Source organism: Vipera berus (genome assembly GCF_964194415.1).
Source record: "Vipera berus genome assembly, chromosome: Z".
In the NCBI taxonomy this organism is placed as follows: Eukaryota; Metazoa; Chordata; class Lepidosauria; order Squamata; family Viperidae; genus Vipera; species Vipera berus.
The window spans coordinates 54,584,099-54,603,563 of record NC_138205.1 but is presented as its reverse complement, the minus strand read 5'-3'; the positions used below and the strand labels follow the sequence as shown (position 1 = coordinate 54,603,563).

At 42.0% G+C, this 19,465-nt stretch overlaps 1 protein-coding gene across 1 annotated transcript in view; it reads right to left on the bottom strand.

The window, feature by feature from the left end:
- EPHA5 (EPH receptor A5) overlaps window positions 1–19,465 on the bottom strand; it is a gene marked incomplete at its 3' end in the record, with an annotated part of 211,151 nt that overhangs the window by 47,948 nt on the left and 143,738 nt on the right. Inside the window, exon 6 of the mRNA XM_081346212.1 lies at window positions 18,277–18,436. Coding sequence (XP_081202338.1) covers window positions 18,277–18,436 — 160 coding nt within the window. The remainder of the gene's footprint in view (window positions 1–18,276; window positions 18,437–19,465) is intronic.

Sequence of the window (19,465 nt, the reverse complement as noted above, 5' to 3'; positions counted from 1 at the left end):
CAGTGGCGTGGATGACCACCCCTAGTACATACAGGTGGTTACCTGCTCTATTTTATGGCTGTTTAAATACCCTGAGTACAATTTTGGCCTTTTTGCAAAACCTATGTTTTCTCATAATTTATGTCCAGTTTATTGTAATTGCAATACTGGACAAGGGCTTGCAAGGCTCTTTTAAGGCCAACTGGAGTTATGGAGAGGATCACAGCATCGTCTGCATGAAGCAGCAGGGCAATGTTTTGGTCACCTAGTTAAAAAGTAACGATGTAAAAGCTGAAAGATTGATACATAGATTTTTTAAAATAAGCATTCTAATAAACCTTGAGGGGATTCCTAATTTTAATTCTTCTTCATTTATAGGATTTCTCTTTTCTTTAGGGGATCCGATGTCAACACTACAAACAAATTTGGCTGAAGTCATTTTCCTTTTGTTTTCAGTTGCCACAGAATTGGGAGGGGGGATGAGTATTTTTTAGATTAATCAAAACAATAAATTGTTCTGTGGCAACCAAGGTCAATGCTGGAAAGGATTATGAGGAGATTGAGCTCCACCACATGCTTATTGGACCCGTGCCCTTCCTGGCTGGTTTATGCAGCTTGGGAGGGGACATGAGGCTGGTTCCAGGCGGTCATATCTGCTTCTTTGACTGAGGGTAACTTCCCCGCCACCTTGAAGGAGGCAGTGGTGAGACCTCTCCTCAAGAAGCCTGCCTTGGACCCAGCTACGTTAAATAACTTTTGTCCGGACTCCAACCTTCACTTTCTTGCAAAGGTTGTTGAGACTGTGGTGGCGCATCAGCTCCGTCTGGTCCTGGATGAAGCGGATTATCTAGACCCGTGCCAATCGGGTTTCAGGCCCGGCTACAGCACGGAGACGGCATTGGTCGCTCTGGTGAATGATCTCTGGAGGGCCCGGGACAGGGGATATTCCTCTGTCCTAGTCTTATTAGACCTCTCGGCGGCTTTCGATACCATCGACCATGGTATCCTGCTGCGGCGCCTCAGGGGATTGGGAGTGGGAGGCACAGTTCTTCGGTGGTTCTCCTCCTATCTCCTGGGACACTCGCAGTCGGTGTTGGCAGGGGGACAAAGGTCGACCCCAAGGTCTCTCGTTTGTGGAGTTCCTCAGGGGTCGGTCCTCTCGCCTCTCCTGTTCAACATCTACATGAAGCCGCTGGGTGAGATCATTCGTGGTTTTGGAGTGGGTTACCATCAGTATGCTGATGACACCCAGCTTTTCATCTCGACCCCAAACCAGATCAGTGATGCCCTCGACGTGATGTCCCGTTGCCTGGACGCGGTCCGGGAATGGATGGGGAGGAACAGGCTTCAACTCAACCCGGACAAGACTGAATGACTGTACATACCGGCATGTCAGGATATTCAGAGTATTCCATCCCTTAATATTGGGGGCGAGTTATTGCCCCCCGTAGATAGGGCTCGCAACCTGGGTGTCCTCCTAGACTCACAGCTCTCCTTAGAAGATCACATAGGAGCTGTGACTAGGGGGGCTTTCACTCAGGTTTGCCTGGTGCGCCAGCTACGACCCTATCTGGACCTGGATGCCTTGCGTACAGTCACCCATGCACTTGTGACCTCTCGTCTTGACTACTGCAACGCTCTTTACATGGGGCTGCCCTTGAGAACCACTCGGAAGCTTCAGCTGGTACAGAGTGCAGCTGCACGAACGCTTTTGGGGGCTTCCCGATACTCCCATATTACACCTCTGCTCCGTGAGCTGCACTGGCTTCCAGTTGCCTTCCGAGTGAAATTCAAGGTGCTAGTGATGACATACAAAGCCCTACATGGCATGGGTCCGGATTACCTACGGGAGCACCTACTGCCAGCGTCAACACCCCTCCGTCCTGTGCGCTCCCACAGAGAGGGCCTCCTCAGGGTGCCTCCGGTCAGAGAATGCCGGCTGGTGACCCCCAGGGGGAGAGCATTCTCGGTGGGTGCGCCAATCCTTTGGAACTGCTTACCAGCCGAAATCCGGTTGGCCCCCGACCTTCGCACCTTCCGACGTGATTTAAAAACCTATCTATTCCAGCAAGCCGGCCTGGCCTGATAGATTTGGGGTTTTATTTGTTTTATTGTTGCTTTATTGTATACTTACTTTGCTCTGTACACCGCCCTGAGTCCTCCGGGAGAAGGGCGGTATATAAAACAAACAAACAAACAAACAAACAAACAAATAAATAAATAAATGCTGATGGCATTTTGGTGGACTGAAGCTTCCTTTAGAAAGCCTGTTCAAGTAGTTAATTGGGGAATGTGATTTATGACATATTACTTGGGTGGGAAGATCAACTTTGTAACCTTTGGGAGGGAACTTCAGTCTTGGTTTCACTTTTGATCATGTGGATACTATATAGCCAAATAAATATGTTCTTTAAGGAAACTTTTTTGCCTTGGAGTTCTCTTACTGGTCTCATCTATCGGAACCACGACACTGCCTTTGAAAACCACCTAGTATTGAATCAAACTGTCTGTTCTGTAGTTTCATGGATTGTAATCTTTGCAACCTTTTTAATCATTATTCTAAGTATTCATCATAAGAAAAGGTGCCTTGTCAGGCTTTTAGCTATGAGCCTGGAGGCAGCCTTTTCAACAGCAGCCCTGTTATTTGGTCATCAAGGTCTAAATGGAACACATTGTTAGCACTTAGGGATGCAGTGAAGATGCTGCTTTTCTGCTGAGATTTGAGAAATAAGGTTTATTTTATTATACCAGTTAATTGTTTGACTTGTTTTAAAGTTTCATTTTAAAAAAATGTCTAAGGATAGTGACACCACTAAAGAACAAAGGACCATTTTTTCTTTCTCTCTGTTAGGAAAGATTCCAAGATCTCAGAATCTAAGCTTTCTTATACTTCCTATGAAAATCAGAAGAAAATTATGCTACCATTGTTGGCTGGGCTATCATCAGATTTTGGCAGCTATTTTGGGAAACATAAAAATGATTTGGGGATAACATGGGAGCACCAAAGATTGGTGAATAATAAAGATTTATATCTACATTTTTCAATAGTTTTTTTTTCATATTTCATACTTCCCAAGATAAGGCTATCTTCAAAGTCTTAAGTGTGGTTCCAAAGTGCCATAAAATTGCAGCTCTTAAATTACCTGAAAAGAGTACCAAATTAATTAGCTGTCATTTTACCAAGAGATTAAATGTTGTTTTTATTTTAAGGAGCTTACAAATCATCTACTGAATCATGGTTTATATTAATTAACTCTGCTAATTTCTTAATGTTTTATTATATACAGTACATTCAGTTGCACAGCCAGTATTGTAATGTTATAAATTGGTGGCATAGATTGATGTCCACTTATCTAAGAAATGTTCATTATATCATGGGTGGAATATATTTGGGAGATAAAAAGACAAGCAAATGCAGCAGTTTGTCCCTCCCAAGTCACAGGAATCCATTGCATTTACTGGATCCAAAGTATTTCCTCAAATAATTTTTTAAATATTTTAAATAAAGCAAAATTTTGAGAAGACAAATCAACTATGTATATTAATAATTCAGGAGAAAGGAGTCAACATTGAAATACATTTTGTCCAAATGAGAAACTTTCTATAAAATTAGAAGCAAAGTTGTTGATAATTTTTTCCACGATTTATATGGTAATCCCTTATTAATATGGCCACATTTGCACCAGCTGCACTGAAATTCAAATACTCTGGAATATAATTACTGACTATAATTAGAAACTTTCTACTGCACCTAAAATTAATAACAGATATTTATTTGGCAACAAAATAAGGTTTTGTTCCTACATATAAGATTATTAATGATTAATATAATTTATGATGTATTAAATTGATAATGTTATTGCATTAATGTTTGCAACAGTTCTTTTCTATTTATTAGTATGATTATTCACTATGGTATATCTATCATTCCTTCAAAATCTAAAGCATTTTTAAAATTAGCATTTAATGAAATTTGAAAAGCTGACAGCTATTTTCCCCAGTTAGTTTGGCTGTTGAGAACTTAAAATAAAAAGTAACCATGTCGGAAACTTGACAGATAAATTTAAATGCAGATTATGAACAATAGATTTCTATTCAATAGAGAATTGAAGAGAACTTATTCCAGTATAAATTCTTATTAAAACACAATAAATATCATTTGAACAAACAAAAATAGGTGTGTACTATATATATATCTATGCTTTCAATCATAACGTTAAAAGACTTTTCATAATTAAATTGCTTCCAAAGCACAAGCATCCATGGGTTGGGTGTGGGGATACAACATTAGACATGTTCCATTATTTGGCATATTTGTGACTAGCTGTGAATCAGAAGTACTTCACACAAAACTACACCAATTCAAAAACAGCTCTAGATTTTAGGATTCAAAGTGCACAATCAACTAAGTTTGGCAGCTGAGCTCTTATTTACAAGTCAGCTATAACCCAATGGGCAAAGCAAGCTTCTTTTCCTTTTGCAATGAAGCTCTGCAGAGATTGTGGCTATCCCACTGGGGAAAACTCTGTGTCAATCATTCTGTCTGTTCCCTTGATCCCTTCAGGAGGAAGAAAGTAAGTATGCAAAGTGCAAGACTGCTTCAGGGTCTTATTTGTTTTCTTACCCTTTTGTGTAGTGTGGGAGGGATTTTGTTTCTACTTATTGAGTAGAAATGGAAGTATGCAAATGCTGACATCTCAAATTGGATCTAGGCCAACTCAGCACAGCCAGCTCAGTGTGGCCATCTTGCCACCACCTCTGCCAACTCACCACTGCAAGCCAACATGGCCAGTTTGCTGTGAGGACATCTTGCTGCAGGCAGTCGGAGCTGGGAGGGTGGGTGGGTGAGCAGAATGCAGAGGTAGGGAGCTCCTAACTGGAGGGAGAGCCAGAATCAGAATCAGAATAAAGCTGGAAGGGACCTTGGAGGTCAGCCCCCTGCTCAAGGAGGAAACCGTATATCATTTCAGACAAGTAGCGGTCTAGTCTCTTCCTAAAATCCTCCAGTGATGGAGCACCCACGATTTCTGGAGGCAAGCTGTTCCACCAGTTAATTGTCCTCACTGTTAGGAAGTTTCTTCTTAATTCCAGGTTGCTTCTCTCCTTGATTAGTTTCCATCCATTGTTTCTTGTCTTGCCCTCTGGTGCTCTGGAAAATAAACTGACCCCTCCTCCTTGTGGCAGCTTCTCAAATACTGGAATACTGCTATCATGCCCTCTGCTTGATAGTATTGTGTTGGAATGGGTTTTTATGATTGTATTTTTCAGTGTTCTCCATGCATCTTGAGTTGCTTTCCCTTTAGGATTTTTACCCATGAAATTTTGCTTAGACTCTCTCTGAGTTTGTTAAAATCAGCTCTTTTAAAGTTAGGACACTGGTTGGATTATATTCTATTGGTTATGTTTGCATTATATTGAATTCCAGTTTGCTGTGGTCACTCTTGTCCAAGGTTGCAGCAGCTTGAACTTTCTCTCTCATTTCTTCTCTATTAATAAGAATTAAGTCCAGTATAGTTTTTCTTCTAGTTCCCTCCTCTACCTTTTGGATGTCAAAGCTGTCAACTAGGTTGGTTAGGAATCTGTTCGATCTCCCATTTGCTGCAGAGTTTGTCTCCCAGTTGATATCAGGGTAGTTAAAATCTCCCATTACTACTGTGATATATTTCCTACATACATTTGTTAGTTGTTTAGCAAAAAGTTCATCTATTTCTTCTGCTTGGTTGGGTGGCCTGTAGTATATGCCTATAGCAATGTCATTCTTTTTTCCTTTTATATTGACCATGTGGATTCTAGGAATTTTTATGTCAATGCTGCTAAAATCAGATGTTTTTGCTTTGACAACATATGGAGATGCAACCATTTTCCTTATGTTTTATTCTTAGAATTAGATGATACTGGGGGGGAGGAGGAATGTGCATGGGAGTTTAGTTAGAAATAACAATATTGTAACCAGTGTGACAATCAAGGTTTTTGAAATAAGAAATGGTAAGAATTGGCGGGCTGGAGAACTGGAGGGAGAGCCTGCATTTCCAACTAATTGGAGAATGTGATTTATGAGTGTAAATTAGAGGAGGGAAATGTGGTTTGATACTATGTGCTCATGGGAGAATTCAGATTTTGGCTGCTGTCAAAATAAGGGCCCAGGCAGTCACCAGGACAGCCAATCCCCGGACTGGTGTGCATATCGATCACCCAGCCTGGGCCCCCTGCAGCAATGGGGAATATGGCAGCCCCCACAGGTGGGAGGTCAGCAGTCTCTGCCAAGGCAATAGCAGTTGGGGTGTTCATAGCCCCTGTGTTTGCAGCAGCTAATAGAGGCCTTGCAATAACTTGGGGTGATGCAGATGCCAGGAGACCAGCAACTGGTGGGAGGCCAGCCGCAGCAAGGGGGTTGGTTGCTGCCCCCGAACGTATAGTAACCGCTGAGGGGCCTGCAAACGATGGGGATCCAGCAACCCCTCCGAGGCTGCAGGGGGGCCTACAGCAATTGAGGACGCCACAGCTCCCTCCAGACCAACAGTAGGGGGGATGGCAACAGCCCCCACCCAGGCAGCAACCATTGGGGGGGTCTACAACAACTGAGGATGCCACAGCTTCCTGCTGACCAGCAGCAGGGGGGATGGCAACAACCCCCACCCATTCAGCAACCATTGGAGGGCCTAGAGCAACTGAGGGTGTCACAGCTCCCTGCTGACCAGCAGCAGGGGAGACAGCAGCAGCCCCCACCCAAACAGCAACCACTGGGAGACCTATGGCAACTCGGGATGCCACAGCTGCCAGTACTGCAACAACAGCAGGGGGGATGGCAACAGCCCCCGAATGGGCAATCACTGGGAATGCGGCAGCTGCCAATGTGGGGCCAGCAGCAACCGGGGGTGCAACAGCCACAGTGGGGGGCACAGCAGCCATTGATTGCTCCACCTTTCAGAGCAACTTTCGATGGGGACCCAGAAAAGCTGATTTTTTCCTCAACCAAGTGCGCTCTCATTTGAACCGCTGTGCCTATCTCTACCCGGACTCAGCCACTATGGTCGATGTGATTGCGTCCAACTTAGAGGGAGAGGCATCCAAATGGCTGAATAATTTATATAATGAGCAAGCCCCTGAATTGGAGGACCCCTATCTCTTCCTCCTAGGACTGAGAGCAAGGTTTGAGGGCCCCTCCACTGCCTTCAAAGCAGAAGTACAAATCTATAAGATAAAGCAAGCTGGCAGTCCTGCTCTGGGGTATGTATGAGAGTTTCACAAGATAACCGGTCAGATAGAGAGGTGGCCTGAGCAGTCCCTAGTCCTTCACTTCAAAGAAGGATTAGGTGACCACCTCTCTTAGGCCTGTATCTATCAAGCAGTACCTCATAAGTTGCAAGAATGGTACCAGACAGCATTAAGACTAGACGTTCAGCTCACCCGCTATAAGCCTCCCACACCTGAAGCTGAGTCAAGGCCAGAGCAACCCAAACAGCAATCCCCCCCACTGAAAACGTCTAACTGTTGCAGTTGCTGAAAGTCCCAAGCCAACAGCAGGTCCGCCAATCAAGTGCTTCCAATGTGGACAGCAGCGAAATCTAGCAGCGAATTGCCCAGTCCCCAACCCACAACAGCAGAGTAGACCAGGACTAGCAGTGAGAAAGAAACCTGCCCAGCAGCCAACAAGAGAGAAATCCAACTGGATCACACAGAAGCCTGTTGCCCAGATCACATCCCCTACACAGAAGAATGCCGGGACTCAGGCTGGACCCACCCCTGCTCTACCCACTTTTGACAACGACGACAAAGGAGCGGATGACACGTTCCCACCTTTCTCACTTCCTGCCAAACTCATAATCCCTAAATCGGGAGCACAGGTAGATTTAAAAGTGTTAGTTGGTTCTGGATCCTCCTGGTGCGTTATTAGCTTGCCATTTGCCATGAAAATGGGCATATGAGCAAAACGGCTCTCCAAGCCTGTGAGGTTTGAGCAAGCCTTTTGGGAGGGACTTTAGTCATGCAATTAACTGAGCCCCTAAGCTTAGAAACAGGTGAGCACTGGGAGTTCATCTGCTTTCTGGTGGCTCCAAAAATGACTGAGGCTGTGATCCTAGGATTAGCCTGACTGGACAAATGGAAGCCATTTATCTGATGAGAGAAGGGAATGAGAACTGTGAGACTACTTGTAGGACTCAAGCCCCCCACTGATTCAACGCACATGACAGAAAACTTTAGCCCAACCAATGAGCGAGCGCACATGGCAGCCTCACTGCAAGCAGGCAAGCCGCTCATCCCCCACAAGTACCAGGACCTGGCGGAGGCATTTAGCGAGAGTGTGATGCCCTGCCCCCCCCACCCAATGATTGTTCCACCGAACTGCTGCTGGGAGCCAAACTCCCATAACCGAAAACGTACGTTATGTCCCCCCTTGAAATGGAAGAAATGTAGTGATACGTGGATAAAAACCTAGAGGGGATTCATTGAACGGGCCAAGTTTGCTGTGGAAGCCCGTGTTTTGTTTAAAGAAAAAAATAAGGTGGGTCTCTTCGTCTCTGCATTGATTATAAATCTCTGAGTGTGGAAAATAAATACCCCCTCTCCCTCCTGAAGGACTTACTAACCCACCTGGCTAAGGGGAGTGTCTTCATTAAATTAGACCTGAGAGAGGCATATTACCAGGTGAGGATAAAGGAGGGAGAGGAGTAGAAGACTGCCTTCAACTGCCCCATGGGAAGTTCAAAGTCATGCCATTTGGGCTACAGGGGCCCCCAACCGTATTCATGTAGTTGATTAATGAGGTCCTACATGATCATTTATACTCAAAACAGGTAAAGGAGTAGGGAAGCCGCAACCAGGCCAACCACTAACATGGACTATGAGCTGTCAAACCGTTTTTCAGAATTTAAAAAGACTATTTGCTGTTGAACTGGTCCTAAAGCACCCCTGCCCAGAGGAGCCCTTTGTAATTCAAGCTGACGCCAGTGAGGTGGCCATCAGAGCTCTATTACTGCAAAAGAACCAAAGTGGGACCTTGCAACCCTGTACCTAGAAAAATTTTAGTGAGAGCAAGAGGAGGTGGGCAATATGGGAAAAAGAGGTTTTGCAATCCATTGGGCTTTATTAAATTGGAGGCACTATCTAGAAGGGAGCAAGGTGCCTTTTGAAGTATGGACAGATCACAAAAATCTAGAAGCACTGAAAACTCCACTCAAACTGTCCCCGAAACAAGTGTGGTGGGAACAATACTTTAACCGTTTTAACTTCACTCTAAAGTACATACTGGGAGGGAAAAACTTCCTAGCTGATACTCTATCCAGACTGCCCCAGTACAAAAGCCAGTGCAAAGAGGTTAATGAGGCAATTATCTCCAATCCACAAATTGCTGCTCAACTCACGCCTCGCAGGGCCCCTAATCCTGATGACCCTGGGGCAAAGAAAATAAAACAAGAGCTCCTTATCGATCAATGGTTCAAGGACAATCAAACCTCCCTAACATGCAGGGATGGTTTGGCTTACAAGGGAGGGAAATTGTACTTGCCAAAAACTCTCCATCTTAACGCTCTCAGACACAGCCATGACATAAAGCAGGCTGGACACTTTGGGTATTTAAAAAGCCTACACCTTATCAGGCGGCAGTTGTGGTGGCCGGGGTTAAAACAGGATGTGGAAAATTGTGTCAGTTGTACTGTATGTGCCACCATGAAAAGAATTCCAGGGAAATCCCCTGGGTTACTGCAGCTGGTGGCAGACCCTTCTCAACCATGGGAAGAAATTGCTATGGATTTTATAGTAGACCTACCTGAAAATAGAGGTAGGATCCCTGTGATAGACCTGTTTTCAAAGCAGGCTCACTTCATCACCTGCAAAGGACTCCCATATGCCCAACAAGTGACTAAACTGTTCTTGATACATATCTACTGGCTGCATGGCGCCCCTAAACAAATAGTTTCAGACAGGGGGGTACAGTTTACAGCTAGGTTTTGGAGGAGCTTTCCTAAATTAATTGGATCATCTCAAGGTCTATCATCTGCTTTTCATCCATCTACTAGTGGGGCTGTGGAATCCGCTAACAAGATGGTGAAGCAAAATCTCAGATACTGTTTCCTATCAACAAACAAACTGCATCAGCCTCCTCCCTTTTGCAGAGGTGGCTTACAATAAGTTTGTTCACAGCAGCATCGGCTTCATGCCTTTCAGAGTAGTCACAGGAAAAGAGTTCGGCCCAATACCTGAATACCCTTCAAGCGCCCTTCGCTTCTCAGACACTTGATCAATGGTTGAGGGGGTGGGAAGAAGGTTGGAGAGCCATGAAGTTGTTTTAAAAAAGACTTCTGAGACCTATAAAAAGCAGGCAGATAAAAAGAAGGCTCCTCGAAGAATATTCCATGTTGGGAAAAGGTTTATCTGTCGACTAAATATTTACACCTCAAATTACCCAGTAAGAAATTAGGACTGAAATTCTTGGGGCCTTTCTCTATCATAAAGATCATTAAGCTGGTCACAGTAGAATTAAAACTCCCTAGGCTTTTAGGGAGGGTTCACCCTCTCTTCCATTGCAGCTTGTTGAAACCTTTTCGGGGTTCCACTTTAAGACCTCCCCCTAAGAAGGCACCTGGCCCCCTCATGGTAGCGGGTCAGACTCACTATGAAGTAAAGCGTATTCTTGACTCTAGAATTTTTAAAAGGAAATTGCAGTACCTAGTACAATGGAAGGGGTAGTTGCCACTTGGGTGAAATCTAGCGATGTGAAAGCCAACAAACTCATCAAAAGATTCTATAGGAAATACCCTAACAAACCTAACATATGCTTTTGTTTACATTACAGATCTGTTCTTTTTGTAGGGGGGGAGATGTCAATGCTGCTAAAATCAGATGTTTTTGCTTTGACAACACATGGAGATGCAACCATTTTCCTTCTTACGTTTTACTCTTAGAATTAGAGTTAGAAGATACTGGGGGGGGGGAGGAGGAAGAATGTGCATGGGAGTTTAGTTAGACATAACAATATTGTAACCATTGTAAGAATCAAGGTTTTTGAAATAAGAGATGATAAGAATTGGCAGGTTGGAGAACTGGAGGGAGAGCCTGCATTTCAAACTAATTGGAGAATGTGATTTATGAGTGTAAATTAGAGGAGGGAGTTGTGCTTGGATACTATGTGCTTAGGGGAGGGGAATTCAGATTTTGGCTTTGGCTATGTAAGTGCCGATGCTATGCTTCTCAAATAAAGATTCTTTAAGATAAACAATGCCTCAAAGTTCTTTGAAGTTTCATCCATTGGAACCATGACATTTTGGGTATTTGTGTATTTCTGTAGAGATGTAGTGATCTTTTAATTATAATGCAATGTTGGGTCTGTTTCTTTTGAATAGTTTCTATCCTTCCATCAATACATTCCAGTCATGAGTTTCATCCCACTAGGTTTCAGTAATGGCAACTTTTTCATATTTGCCTTCATGTACTAATACTGCAAGTTCACCCTGCTAGTTCCCTAGCTGTGAGCATTAGTATATAGGCATTTATTGGTCTTGGATATGTTTCTTGTATCTCCTACTTTATAACTGGGATTTCCATCCTTTCCATCACCCTTTACTTCATTATGTTTTTTCCCTCTTTACTCCCTTCCTCGTTATGTGATTGGTTATCTAGTAGTTTTTGCTTGGTTATCTAGATGGATGAGTGGTTGTGTAGACTGCAGAGCAGTGGTGGCTGGGGGCTTCTCATTTTCACATATTCCCCCCATTTGGTGGTGGTGGTATTCAAGCCATTTGGGATGGCAGCAGTGGAGTGAAAATGAGAAGCTCCTGGCCATTCACAGATTTCACAGCTTCTGATTGAATGTTCTAACTGTCAGGAAATTTCTCCTTAGTTCTAACTTGCTTCTCTCTTTGGTTAGTTTCCATCCGTTGCTTCCTGTCCTGCCCTCAGGTGCTTTGGAGAATAGCTTGACTCCCTCTTCTTTGTGGCAGTCCCGGAGATACTGGAATATTGCTATCATGTCACCTCGTCCTTTTTTCCCCTAACTACTAGATATACCCAATTCCAGAAACCATTCCTTATATGTTTTAGCCTCCAGTCCCCTAATCATCTTTGTTGCTCTTCTCTGTACTTTCTAGAGTCTCAACCAGTGGTGGGATTCAACTGGTTTGCACCAGTTCAGCAGAACTGGTAGCTAATTTTTTGTTGCCCAGGCCCAGAACAGACTTCTGGAAGTGGCATCCCCACAGAGAACCCCAACAATGTGATGAAAACTGGATGCAGAATTCCAAGTATGACCTTACCAAGGCATTGTAAAGTGATATTAACACTTCACGTGATCTTGATTCTTTCACTCTGTTAATGCAGCCTAGCATTGTGTTGCCTTTTTTGGCAGCTGCAGCAAATTTCTGGCTCATATTTAAGTGCTTGTCAACTAGGAGTCTAAGATCCCTCTCACAGTTACTACTATTGAACAAGGTACCACCTACACTGTACTTGTGCATTTGGTTTTTCTTGCCTAAATGCAGAGCATTACTTTTTTACCATTGGATTTCATTTTGTTAAATAGTGCCCAATGTTCAAGTCTGTCAAGATCCTCCTGTATCTTAAGCCTATCTTCTGGAGTGTTGGCTATTCCTGCCAGGCTGGTATTGTCTGCAAATTTGATGAGATCCCCATCTATCTCCTCATCCAACTCATTGAAGATGTTGCAGAGCACTGGGCCCAGAACAGAGCCCTGGGGCATGCCGCTACACACTTCCCTCCCTGTAGATGCAGTTTCATTGAGGACCACACGCGGAGTACGGCCGGTCAGCCAGCTATGAATCCATCTGGTGGTGATGCTGTCTAACCCACATTTTTCTATCTTATCAAGTAGTAGGTTGTGATCTACTTCATCAAATGCCTTACTGAAGTCCAAGTAAATTATATCCACAGCATTCCTCTAGTCCACTAATTTTGTCACCTGGTCAAAGAATGCAATAAGATTTGTCTGGCAACGCAGTAAGTTTTGTCTGGCCACTACTGCTCTGCACTCTGCCCACCCACTCATTTGCCCACCAACTTGGCTCTCCCTCTAGTGGGAAGAAGTGCCATTTTCACAGAGTCACCATCACCACTGCCACCATGCTAAGCTCCAAGTGCTTCAGAAAATGTGAAAATGTGACACACCCAGCCTCTGCTGCGTTCCTGCTGCCTGCCCCACCTACCCTGCCCTAAATGGCTGGGGAGGTCTGGAAATGGGACATATATGACTTCTGCCATTTGCCCCACCCACCGATGCCATCCCTGAACAGCCTGAACACTACCGCTGCTCCCAAATGACCCAAACACAACTACCACTGCCAAATGACCTGCGGCAGTGCCGGTGATCACATGTGTATGAAAATGGGACCTGCCTGTCCTTTGCACCTCCCCACCTCCCATCCCACTGCCACTGCCACTGAATGGCCTAATTACTACCACCATCACTGAATGGTTTGAACTCTGAATAGTTTGTAGTTTGGTGCAGCGATAGCAAGATGGCATTGCCAGGGTGTGTGAAAATGGGAAGACCCCACTGCCACTACTGCTCTGCCCATCTGCTTGCTCACTGGTTGGCTCTGCCTCTGGTAGGAAGCCCCTGGCTGGTGCTCCTGCTCTACACTCTACCCACTTGTTTGCTCTGCCTGGCTCTCCTCTGGCTGCCCGCAAAGAGTTGTCCCCATGGCAAATTGGCTATATTGACTTGTCCTGTGATGACTTGGCAGTGGTGAGCTGGTTGCACCGATCTGGCTATGCCGAGTTCTCCCATTCCACTCAAGTTCTAGTTCCTGAATTCTAAAATATATGCAATTTGTTTAATCACTCTTTTCAGCCACAAGTGCAATCTAATTCCATGGAGAAAGTCCATTACATGGCATGTTTTCATATCTCCACAACTTTTTTAATATAAGAAGTTTGATTGCTTAGCAGTGAGATGGATTTACTATTTGCAAATGCTAATAATAATAGCAATTGAATAAATACACAGAACCATCTCCTGATGATTTGGGTGCTCTACTGTTCCATTCAAGCAGTAGTTTAAGTGAACAACTGCATGACTTTTGTAAGCTTCCACAGCATTGTGTAAATGTAATTGAACTGAAGTTCTCAGAAAAGATTCATTTATTCTCCAACTTTAATTCAATTGTTGCATGTATTAAAAAGTAAGGGTCTTTATATGTTGTTGTTTTGTGTTTGTTCTGTATAACTAAAACACATGTGAGTGCAAAATGACATCATGGAATACAACTGACACTAAGATTTTTAACTATACTACACATTTCCCCTTTCTCACTGTATAATAGCTACTATTGCTGCAATGCTAAATGCCCATCATTTGTGACATCAGTGCTAGATGCACATCATTATGACATCAAGACACACTGAAATATATACTAAGAATACTTGCAATGAGAGAGCTGAATATACAAAAACACTATTGCTTTTTGCAGTAGCTGTTTTCTTAATATATAGCTTTGCCTCACAAAGATAACAATGAGGCACATTTTTATAAATGACATGATTTCTGTACTTTTTTCTTGCGTATTTATTCATGTGTTTTGTGGTATTTTCCTTCCTTTAAGAATTTTAAACTACTGAAAGAATGTTCTTATCAATAGATTAAAATATAGTAAATAAATGAAATTAAACAGAGTCAAGGATAAAGAATATATAATGGTCATCTTCTCTAATAACGTTAGAATGCAATGGAACTAAAGTTGGAGATCTTCCTCAACCTTTAAAAAGAAATATCAAAGAAATCTGTAGTCCTATTCTGCTGAAATTTTCCAATAAGCAATAATATGTTAGTTGCAAATAACAATGCTAACCAATAATTCAATAAAGAAACAATAAATCAACTTCTGAAATACTGAGGAAACATATAAGCTTTCTCTTGTCTCCTTTTGAAAACATGTCATTTGTAGACTCATGAAAATAGAATTCATATCTATTTTCATGAATCTACAAATGACATGTTTTCAAAAGGAGACAAGAGAAAGCTTATATGTTTCCTCAGTATTTCAGAAGTTGATTTATTGTTTCTTTATTGAATTATTGGTTAGCATTGTTATTTGCAACTAATGTATTATTGCTTATTGGAAAATTTCAGCAGAATAGGACTAAGCAGTGCTGCAGTATAGGAAATGATTGCAATTTCCATGCACAGCCTGCAATGGTATGGTATGGTATTTTGGTTACTGCATATTTCATTGTTTAATTCAGAGGTCCCCAACCTTTTGGGCATCAGGGACCGGTTCTGTGGAGAGATGTTTTTCCATGGATCAAAGGATGGGTGGTTTTGTGTGCTGCCTGCATCTCGCGCATGGGGCTTTGCTTGTTTATGCAGAACGGTTGCTGGCATGCCGTGGCCCGGTACTGGTCCATGGATCGGGAGTTGGGGACTCCTGCTTTAATTGCATGCTTCATGAGAAATACATAGCACATTTACCATCTTTATAAAATTGACAACATGACATATTCTAGACATGGTAGCTATTTTCCAGCATAGCAAATTGGACTTTTTTTTACAGCTCTGCCTGATATAATCAGGGATTAAACTTGGAACTTTTTTCATGCAGGCAATTTGATGATGAATTGGGGATTAATAAAATGTGACATCTTCCATTTCTGTTTTACAAAATGGTTGCCTGCCTATTCTGGTGACAGAGCAATGAAGCAATGCAGATAAGTCACAAAAGACAGGAAGGGTCTAACACAGAAGGAAGTAAAAGGAAGATTCACATTCTTGCTTACTTTATAGTGATATGCATATCACAAAAGTACTGTTCTTAATAAATTGCACTGCTACTATTTAATCCCCTCACTCCATTTGGGTTATCAGGAGAATAGATAATAACACTAAAGTAATATGCTTTGAAAAATTGGCATAACTGACAATTTCTGAGCCACATCCTCTGTTTCTCTCAAATTGTATTGGTAGAACAAGATTTACCGGTATAAATGTTTTTATGTTTAGAAATACAAAAAAACCCACATTTTTAAAAGAAACTGAATTTGAATTATTATAAACTTAGGGTTTTACCTCCTATTCCTTCTCACATAAAGAACCTACTGCCCAATTACATCTTTTCAAAAAAATCAAGATTGCTTCAAAAAGTACATAGAAATATAGCAGCTATTTTAGATTTCATCATTCCAGAGGAGGTCAATACATACCTGCAGTCATTAAGTTCTTTGAAGCCAGGCCCCTATTCTTATTACTATATGGTCCACAACTTGGACCACCTTTTTACATGCAAAGTGTGTGCAATGTTTGTATTCCTACTTATGGAGGACTCAAATTACACTTTTCATAAGTGTAAACTTGAGGAAAAAGTGAAGATTCTAGAGCAGGGGTCTTCAAACGTGGCTCTTTTATGACTTATGGACTTCGACCCCCAGAATTCCTCAGCCAGACACGCTGGCTGAGGACTTCTGGGTGCTGAAGTCCACAAGTCATAAAAGAGCCAGGTTTGAAGACCCCTGTTCTAGAAAATAGCAAGCCCCTAAAATTCCACATACTTCCAGACTTGACAGTGTGAGTTTCAATGGTGAATACGATGAATATGACAAACTACTATTAAATTCAGAAGTCTCTATACGAACAGAACATAGTGATGAAGATGAAAAGGAAGGGCAAGGGTAATGACAGCATGTTGTGCTAAGAACAAAAAAAAAAACCAAGAAGGCAAACCCTGCCCTCTCTGGAACTGAGCAATTGATTTTATATCCTCCCCCAGGAAGCAAGCATGGAGACACCCGAAGAAAAGTCTTTGTTAATTGTATCAGTGATAAGAAGTAACTTAGATTTCCTCAAAAGAAAAAGCGTTCGTGATTAAAAGAACAGAGTCAACCAGACAAATTTTTAAGGAAAGTATATTGCCTTCTAAGTGCAAAAATTAAAGATGTGAAAGAGAGACTCACCAAAATAATCAAACATGGTCAAGATTGTCAAAGGTTTTTCTCATTCTTCATGCCTCATTGGTGACAATTATTAGAAAGACTCAGCTTTCTATTGCTGAGGAAGGTGGAAGAGTAGAAAAATACAACAAAAACAAGATGGACTGTGACAGTGGCAATAAGTGTACCTCTGCAAGATCTGAAAGAACAGGTTAGTAATAGAATATCATGGAGAAGATCTATCTGTATGTTCACAGAGTCAAAAACTCCTTAATAGCACATCTAAGGATTCCTTAGATGAAGTAATAATAAAGACGCTCTCTACAAGATGGGTGGTAAAGAAGATTGATAAATAAATAAATAAAATAATTACCATCACCTAATTGCAAGACAATAATAATTTGTAGTAGGGATCTGTTTTAATGCAATCACTTCTGCATTTATGGAACACTATCGTGCTTACTTACAAAGAGGTCTCTTCTGAAGTTACATCAGCTTGTTGGAATTCTCTCCCCATGAAATCGCTGAAGTGTCTACTTTTATGCACTTTAGGCACCTAATCAAGACCCATCTCTTCATCAAGATCTTCTTCACGTGAATGTTATACAGCAGGGGTCCCCAACCTCTGGTCCACAGACTGGTACTAGTCTGTGACCCATTGGGAACTGGGCTGCACAAGCAGCAGGTGAGAGCACGAAGCTCCATTTGTACAAGTGGTATGCGTGAAACCATCCCTTTCCCCATTGCCATCGTCCCTGCTGGTCTGCAGAACCAGAAAGATTGGGAAACGCTGTTATACAGGACTTTTCTTTTTTTTTGATTCCGCACCTTTTTAAAAATAAATTCATGTTTGCGGAACAGTGATAAAACTCCTTACCTGCCATTATCTTTTACATATTTAAGATTTCTGTCTTGGATGATTTCTACATTCATGTGCTAAGATTAATAATTATATTTCTATGCCACCACTATGCTCCCTTTGAAATCAGTTCTATGCTTTGGTATATAATATATCATACACCACACTGTGGACAGAGAAATAAGATTGCCTGTTGGGACTTGCCAGGTGTGCACTCATATTTAACCATGAAAAATATGGAAAAGCTCAAGTTGCTTTTTGTCCTCAATTGTTTACGCACAGAGTACTCAGATCCTACTCATGGCTTTCTTCAATTTTGGAATTAACCTATTAATATAATGATGATAAATTGATGTTTTTTGATAATCATCGTTTTATAAACTGTAGTTTTGAAAAAATTAAACTACTTAACTCATGTTACTGATAAGTCTGAAGAAAACTAAGCTAGGAGACCTAAAGTGGGAAGACTATGGTAAGGCTGAAATGATCCTGCAAAAATACTGATCAGCTGATGATTTTCTCATAATCACGAATAAAGACCTGGGTAGTCAGTAATGAAAATGACTTACACACTGGGCCGGTTTTAAACTCAAATCTTCGACTGAAGCCACCATAACCTGCTGAGGTGCGAGCTCGAATCTGGAAAATGTACGCTGAAGCCGGTTTCAAGCCATCTGCTGTAATTCTTGCCTGCTTGGATTTGACGATGGTACAAGTGGTCTCCTGATCCTTTTTGTGGTGCAACAACATACATAAACACACACACACACACATATATATAAAATAATAAATTTCATAAATAGCAAGTACAACCATTGGGTCCAATTCTTGGTGTACCATAAAATGCTAAAAAAAATTGTCTATAATGATTTGATCCATCACTTAGGAATTGGGTTTAAATCCTTCCCTTTCTTAACTATTAAAGTTGATATAATTTATACCTGGATCAAACTTTAAACTAATAGTAATAACATTTTACTGGACTTTACAATCTAGCTTCATGTTCTACTAACAGTTACCCTAATTTAGCATTAATTTTGTGGCAGATGCGATGCAGTTTAATAGTAAGAAAAGAGAAACCTGTGTGGAAAAAGGAACTTGCCCAGCTCTGTAAATAAGGGTACACAAAACCGCTGCATAGCTGATATACCAGGAGGAACACACCAAACTCAGTTTTATATTTATTGTTAAAGTTTTTATTAAATGAATGTATGTGCCTTTTGGTATTTAGAGCATAGGTAAAAGGTAAAGGTAAAGGTTCCCCCGCACATGGGTGCTAGTCATTTCCGACTCTAGGGGCCGGTGCTCATCTCCGTTTCAAAGCCAAAGAGCCAGCGCTTGTCCAAGGACGTCTCTGTGGTCATGTGGCCAGCATGACTAGACGCCAAAGGCGCACAGAATGCTGTTACGTTCCCACCGTAGTGGTCCCTATTTTTCTACTTGCATTTTTACATGCTTTTGAACTGCTAGGTTGGCAGAAGCTGGGACGAGTAACAGGCGCTCACTCTGTTACGCAGCACTTGGGATTCGACCCACCAAACTGCCGACCTTCTGATCGACAAGCTCAGCGTCCTAACCCACTGAGCCACCGCGTCCCAATTTAGAGCATAGGAACTATTAATGTCTTTTAATGAGAAGTATTACTGTAAAATTACTTTTAATGCAGATATAACATGAAAATTCCAAAAGGTATCTGGTGAAACTATTTTTTATCTGCAATTTTATATTATTTATTATAAGAATTTTAATGAGCTTTGA